Source organism: Octopus bimaculoides, chromosome 3, assembly GCF_001194135.2.
Source record: "Octopus bimaculoides isolate UCB-OBI-ISO-001 chromosome 3, ASM119413v2, whole genome shotgun sequence".
Taxonomy (NCBI): Eukaryota; Metazoa; Mollusca; class Cephalopoda; order Octopoda; family Octopodidae; genus Octopus; species Octopus bimaculoides.
In genome coordinates this window covers 33209383-33217481 of record NC_068983.1, presented here as the reverse complement: position 1 = coordinate 33217481, position 8099 = coordinate 33209383, and the positions used below count along the sequence as shown (strand labels likewise).

The following is an 8099-nucleotide window of genomic DNA, read 5'->3' as shown; positions in this document are numbered from 1 at the left end:
TATATATATATATATATATATATGTATATTCAATATTTAATAGTTATTTGTTTATTAAGTTTAAGGCCCATTAACTTACCACTTCAATATTAGTGATTCCTTTTACTAAGAACTACCATGTGTTAAATAAATGTTGTCAGTTTTACAAATTGTATTAACAACTTTTATTCATCAATTCAGATTGTCATTAGTTTAATTATTATTTCTTCTTTAGTTAATTATGAATAATGGTAGTACAATGGTAGAATCATGAGAGTATCAGAAAACAAACGGAAAAAATACTTTGTGGTATTTCTTCCGGCACTTGTCATACTCAATAGTTCTGTAATCTTTTTGGGGATTCATAAAATAAAATACCACTCAAGTATTGGAGATTGGAATCCATCTCCATTCAAAATTGCCAGCCTTGTGTCTCTATGTTTTCCTTCATCATTTAAACCCTTCAGTACTTAAACCAGCCATATTCAACCAAAATATTCTGCTTGCTTTATGTCCAAACTGGCTTCACACACCAGCCTTACAATATCATTCTAATACTTAATAGCCTCCTTATTAAAATCTCATTGCTAGAAGATAATTCATGGTTAATTCAAAACAATGTGAATAAAAAAGCATTACTTTTGATAGAATAATGTGGATGATAAAGGGTTAACACTGCTTTCCATGCTGGATCATTGCCTTGAAAACTTTTAGTCAAATGAATTGACCTCAGTACTTAGTTTTTTTTTAAACCTGGTACTTATCTATGGCCACACTCCTAAGTTACAGGTATGTGAACACACCAACACCAGGCACACACACACATGCACACACACATACATACATATGACAGGCTTGTTTCAGCTTCCATCTACCGAATCCACTCACAGGGCTTTGGTTGACCCAAGGCTGTAATAGAAAACACCTGCCCAAAGTATTGCACAGTGAAACTGAACCCAGAACCATGTGGTTGGGAAGCAAACTTCTTACCACACAGTCACAGTCTGCCATATATGTGAGTGTGTGTATGTGTGTGTGTGCACATGTGTGCGTGTGTGTGTATGTGTGTGTGTGTGTGCGTGTATATAATTATGCATATGCACATATCTTATCAGACCATGACCATGTCTTGATTAGCATTATGTTCAGCCCCAGATATTTCCAGTTTTATAGGTGTTAGTAATTGAGGTCCTATCAAAGCAGTCTTTAGAGAATTATAAATAGGAGAGTAATAATGCATCTTACAGATGTAGACTATATGTTCTCTTTTGCAGGTATATTATCTGGTGTTTTTGATCTTAGTAAAGAAGGATGTTTTAAAGATTTATACTTCCTTTCAATAAATACTCCCCCAAACAACCAACAGCCTTATTCAATCAGCTGCCACCTTATTGCGATTTTAAACAGTGGCCTGGTACAATACATCACTTTTACTGATGGTTCCTACTCCATGACAACATTGCTACCTGCGTGAGTTGTTTACCTTTTGTCTTTCAGCTTTTCTTACTCATTTCACTGATTAGGCTGTGGCCATACTGTAGCTCTACCTTGAAGGGTTTAGATGAACAAATCAACCCTGGTATTTATTTCTTTAAGTTGGGTTCTTGTGCTATGGTGTGGGGGGGACATACACAAACACAATGATACACACACATACACACATGCACTGGTTCTGTCTCTCTGTTGTACTTTAACCCCTCACCACCTGGCACACTTCCCTCATTACTACTCGCCACTTACTTGAGGGGTCTTGTTTTGAAAGTTATTTGGTGACCTTGCTGGTGTTATAAAAACAAGTACCCAGTACTCTCTGTAGAGTGGTTGGCAATAGGAAGGGCAACCAGACATAGAAATTATGCCAAAGAAAATAGTAGAATTTGACACAGTACCTTGGCTCACCAGCTCCTATCAAACTGTCCAGCCCAGGTCAGCATAGAAAAGAGATGTTTTGATGATGATAATGGACTTCTACACAGTTTCCATCGTCCAAATTCACACTTGTCTAAGGTGCCATGCTGTGGGACTGATCTCAAATCCATGTGGTTGCAAAGTGAGCTTCTTAACCACACAGCCATTCCTTCACCTGTTTATTTTCATTGGTTGATTAATTATATGTTCATGCATTCATTTTTTCACTGCTTTTTTTCTTCAAGGTTGTCTTTATCTAATCATTAACAGCAATAGTCAAGAGAACATCTGCATCATAGATAAATGGATGAAGGGCTATCATCCATTTATCTATATTTATTATTTGCCAGTGCCTTGCTGTTTGTTTCTGGCAAAAGACAAGTTACACTAATATAGTGAATGTTCTTCAATTGAACAAAGTCTATGGACCAAGCTTCATTCTTGTTAATAATACCTTTGTTAAGGGAATGAATTTCGCAATCTGTCATCATACTCCCTTAATGTTAAGGGTCAACCAATTGCTGATCTAGTCTTCTAATGGCAAGCTGTCAAGCTATTAATTACATTGGCATGTCACATGTTAAATAAATATTTGGTTTTTTTTTTTATCACCTGACTAATATATTGCAATATCTCTTTCAATTCACTGACCATCATTATCTCATGAAATCATTTAATTGCAATCATTTTTTGTGAAACCAAATGTGGTTGGCAAACCCAATTCTTGAGGTGCATAACTGAAGGCATTGCTGTGAATAAAGAGATGTAACAGTCATAGCTGATCAATATTAAGAAGCCAACCTGCACTCTCTAGCGCTCATGATTCTCTCAGTTGGATTTTCCTCATAAGATAGTACACCAATTAACTCTAAACTCTGTACGGAGTTCTATCTCTCTTGTACTTAATATTGTCTTTATATTTCTATTTTGGCTAAGTAGACCTTCATTGGAAAATGCTTTGTGAAGTACTTGTTGAGATAGATGAGACCTATCAGAGTAGATAATGTGTCTAGTCCAACATAGCTGAGTTTTCAACAACATTGTCTCAACACTGATCAAACCTGCTCTGTCCAACACTTCCAAGTTTGTTGCCTAATTCTGTTACTTAAAGCCTGTAAATGATTGTAGAAATGTTTTCAGTCAAGTGTCCCTGTTCCATGTTTTATATCCATAGAGGAAGCATGTGATTACAGCTACTTACGACACTGATTTTCGTTGGGCATTTTTGTGGCTCAACACGTAAACAGACACAGCAACTGGTTAGTTTTGTAGATGCATGCAGTTATCTTCTTGTCAGGAGAACCATCAAAAGACAGTCATCATCTGAAAGAGCCAATGGTTCTGAGTTACTTAAAACAATTGTTGACCTTCAGTTGGTCCTTTTTGTGAAAATAATGGGAATATAAGGTGTTGATCCTGACGTATGCTGGTAGAGGACCTTGGTTTTGCAGAAACTAATTAGTATTTGAAAAGGCATCCAGCCACCATAGAAACCTTACCAAAACAGACATTGGAGCCTTATGTGGTCCTCTTGATAGTTGAATCCTGTCAAATCATCCAACACATACCAGCATGGAATACAAACACTAAATAATAATAATAATAATGACAATGACAATGATGACGATTTGTAAGTCTGAAGAGTTCACAGGCTTTTGTAAATCCATTGAGAATTACTTGATGATCATTCTTGGAATATACCAAAAGAGAATAGTCATCAGCAAACATTGCTTTGAGTAAGAGTCTCAATCAATGCACAAATATGTAAATGGGAACCATAGAGAGGGAAACACTTCACTTGTCATAGTTGCAATAAGAGCATTTGATAACTAATAAGGGATGCATTAGCTTACATAGTTGTGTTCAAAATTCAGCTCTTATATAAACACAACACATTGGAATTTTAGTGTCTTGTAATAATTGCTTCACAACTGAGTCTATGTATTTCAGTTCACTTGGTTGTCTGAAATAGCTACCAGGCTTTCTGGAAATGTTATCTGAAATACATGGATGTACAAGTCCACCCCAAATCCCTATGTCCTAAGGGGATAATTTTACTCTTTTTTATACTAACATAAGCATGAGATAATCTCTTTAAGAAAAGCAAAACATAAGTACCAATATTACTTTCTGGAAATTAGTGCTAGCGAAGTTGCAATGATGTATGAATATATTGAAATTTATAAATGTAGAATAGAACAGCTGAATAAACTTGCATAGTTTTTATGGCATCATAAACACTTAATGGTCGGCATTCTGATTTTGAAAGTTTTTGAAAACAAAAGAGTGAAAGTGAATCATAGTTTCAAGGACCTTACTCAAAAGAGAACTTTTAATTTTGCTGTCTAATAGATAAGAGAAAATATTTCTGCTGCTCTGTTTGCTTAGATCTAAAAGTGACTCCTGATAATTGTTTCACTATATTAAACATTGCAAGTATATTATCTCAAGGGAGATACATGACAAAAGTAGTAATATATCAATAAAGTAATGAACGTCTAGCTGAAAAACAGAGAGCTGATACCCTTTCACCATTATTCCAGTTTGTTAATTGCCAAGACACTGAAACCTAAAATGGCTGTCTGTCTAGCTGTAAATAGGTACCACAGAGCAGAAAAAAATTCAAGTTAGATGCAGCAGTTATACTATACATTTAATAAAGGTTTCATTGTATTACAGTAGGGTGTCTGTTTAATTTTAAGAGTACACTATGAAGAAGGATGAACTCTGTAAAGTTGACTTGTCCCTTAGATCTGCTAGATGGGTTTTTTAATAGTTCACCTGTGACTCAATAGGTTATGGGATTCATCTTCATTGGCACCATCATCTGAATCATCGTTACCATTATATGAGATTTAGTAATAAATATTCTAAATCAGTGAAATGAAAACTTTGTAGTTTCTTTTCATGATGGCGACTTCAATTGTATAATCATCGTCATTTGATCATTGATTATAACATTAATTAATTTTCAACATTATAAGGTGGAAGGTTAGAAGAATGGTAATTAAATACTTTGCTCTATTTAATTCCATCCCACTACATTCTGGTTTTAACTTAGCCTTCCATTCCTATAAATTTGAGAAGTAGTGGTCAGTGAAATAAAGCCATGCTTGTCTCATATTGAGGGATCAGTTCAGTCAGCTGTTTTCACTCTTCAACAATGTTGTAATCATCAACAAATATAAGAAATCAATACTATCAATGTGTTGGTATTAAATTAATGCTAAACTTCCTTTAATTGAAAGGGTTTTTTTTATATTTTTTATTTTGTTAATATTCGCAGATCGAGGTTTGCAGAAGCAGCTCTTAATAAGGTTGTGCCTATTTCTGGAAAAAATAACCTGGTACAGTAAATTTTTTTTTATATTAAACCCTTTATTAAGATTTATTTTCTTCTATCTGTATTTGTTTTTAACATTTCATTTGTCTCAGTTTACCCTAATTATTCATAAATGAAAATTACATTTCCTCCCTTTCATTTCAAAGTTTCTGTTCACTACCAAGAGTGTATCTTGCATTGCTCTCAACATTGTTCCCATCATCACCAAACTATTCAATCTTATGTTAGTCTATGGAAATATATTACAGTGTGTCCCATTCCTAAAAGGTAAACCACTCTGAGCTACTAATCAATTGCTCTTACTTCTAAGATCTCAGAGGTGGTGGAAACAATTGCAAAAATAACTTTCTTTATCAATTTGAGTTTCTTCTACTGACCACCAATATAGCTTCAGTAGAGTCACATATGCAGGAGCTTTATCATCCTGTTATTCACTTGTGATCTATAATTCTTCAAATCCCCAGCAAAAGCAATATTTTTAATATTAACATCAGAAGCTAAGTTAAACACTTTAGCCTTGATCAGCTGCCGAGCCTCTACAAAGCTCAAGTAAATCCAATATTCGGAATATTGTTCACACTTATGAGACAACACTCTTATTACATATATAAGTAGCTTAGACTGTATTTAATAAAAGACTATCTGGCTGATTGGCAATTTATCTCTAACTTTTCTTCTCTGCTATCTTCACTCAACATTCATAGTGCATATCACCTCTTGGATTCCCTGCCTAAAATTTAACCTTTCTCCCTTTCCAGAACAGTCTTCTTCTGGAATTTACCCCATCCCATCCAACCATGCTTTTCTGCAGATGATAGCCTGTCAGTAATGAAACTGGATATCAACTGCATCGATATGACCTGACTGGAAGGATCAGCAAAATCTATGGGCACCTTCCCTCATCATCTAGCTAATTTATGAATGAAAAAAAAAAAAAAAAGAAATTATCTTAGAATGTCAACTGCATTCTGAGAGAGACTTATTTCTTGTTCATTTCATATGAAAATAGAGTTACATCTGACTCTTAGGGGTCTTTTCTAAGGCTTAGAAGGTATTTATGATATTGTCTTCATCAGTAAGTATCTATTCAATAAACAAGCAGAAAAAGTGAAGTGTTAATATACCTAAAAAGGAACTTCAAATATTTTAGGTTAAATTTTCAAAAATAAAGCACAAAGATATTTCTCATTCTTTTAGGCTAAGTGATGGGTTTGTGTTTTGTTTTGAAGAAGCATTTTTGCTATGTATCCTGGTTTTTAAAAAGTTACACATTATTCCTGTATGCTGTTTGAGCTGACTAAAAGGGTTGGCAATAGGAAGGACTCTTCCCATGAAATAATGCCTCAGAAAGGGAGCCAAGATGAATAAAGTGTCATGGGGCCTGAAAAACTAAACCCTGTTTTAGTAGAGGAAATGGGGTTGAGATGGTTGTAAAAATCATTCTCATTTCACCAAATAGCTGCTATTCAATGAAATGGAGTTAGCAATTACAAAAATAATAATAAATGATATGATTTTGTTGATTATAATTCCTTCTTTACTCTCAAAGAGAAAACCTGGTTGTTTATTTTGTAGTAATTTAATTATTTTTTGTTTTTTGTTTTTCTCACATCTCATTTTGCAGATTCTGATGACATTCAATAATGGTGTGATTCTGCTGACTGAGGTTATCAGTGGCCAAACTCTCTGTGAACTGGAGTTGCCACCTACTTATAAACCTCTGCCAATATGGGATCCTGTTATTGCTTCAGTTCAAATAAAACCAGATCCTTCACAAGAAGATGCTGTGTTATCCGAGGCCACGTGCGTTTATGTTAATGGTATGCATGTTATGTTATTTAGTACCATATTCTATAATGTTGTTGTTTGTTTATCAGGCTTACAACTGCAAGGCTGTGAGTTCTATACCCAGACCAAGCAGTGTGTTGTGTTCTTGTGCAAAACATTTTAATTCCATTCACTCAGCTGCAGAAATGAGTTGTGATGTTTTTGGTGCCAAGCTGTATCAGCTTTTGCTTTTCCCTTGGACAATACCGGTGGTATGGAGAGGGGAGGCTGGTATGCATGGGTGACTAACAGTCTTCCACAAACAACCTTGTACCTCAGAGGGGAACTTTCTAGGTGCAATCCCATGGTTTTTCATGCTGGAAGGGGATCTTTATCTTTTATAACTAAAGGCATCTCTGCTATGACTATCATGATGTAGACCTGGTTGTATGGTTAAGAAATCTATTTTGCAACCACTCAGTTCTGGTTCAATCCCACTGGGTAAGTATTTTCAACTACAAACTTGTGCTGACCAATATATTGTAAGGGAATTTCATACACAAACCGAGCAGATGCCTGATATACATATATACTCTCTATTTCCTTATTTTCCACAGGGGGTTAAACACAGAGGAGACAAACAAGCACAGACAAAGGGATTAAGTCAATTACATCGACCCCAGTGTATAACTTGTACTTAATTAATTGACCCCGAAAGGATGAAAGGCAAAGTTGACCTTGGCATAGTTTGAACTCAGAATGTAACAGCAGACAAAATACCACTAAGCATTTTGCCCGGCGTGCTAACGTTTCTGCCAGCTCACCACCCTTTATATATGCATATATTGCCGTCATCATCATCATCATCAGCATCATCATCATCATTTAATGTCTGTTGTCCATGCTGGCATGGGTTGGATGGTTTGACTGGGCTGGCACGCTGGAAGGCTGCACCAGACTCCTGTCTGACTTGGCATGGTTTTCTATGTCTGGATGCCCTACCACTAAATTTCTGACCATATAAAGGGTTTTTAAGCTTCCAAATCCTTCTTTTCTAGATTGGTTTACTTCTTGGCATCCTTCTGACCTGAAGTCGAAAATC

General features: G+C 35.4%; 1 protein-coding gene across 2 annotated transcripts in view; it reads left to right on the top strand.

The window, feature by feature from the left end:
• Positions 1 to 8099, top strand: part of LOC106875092 (WD repeat-containing protein 93) — a 104255-nt gene that overhangs the window by 54067 nt on the left and 42089 nt on the right. For both annotated transcript variants that reach the window (XM_014923071.2, XM_014923069.2), the window contains exons 11-13: positions 1254 to 1449; positions 5174 to 5234; positions 6855 to 7050. In XM_014923071.2, coding sequence (XP_014778557.1) covers positions 1254 to 1449; positions 5174 to 5234; positions 6855 to 7050 — 453 coding nt within the window. The remainder of the gene's footprint in view (positions 1 to 1253; positions 1450 to 5173; positions 5235 to 6854; positions 7051 to 8099) is intronic.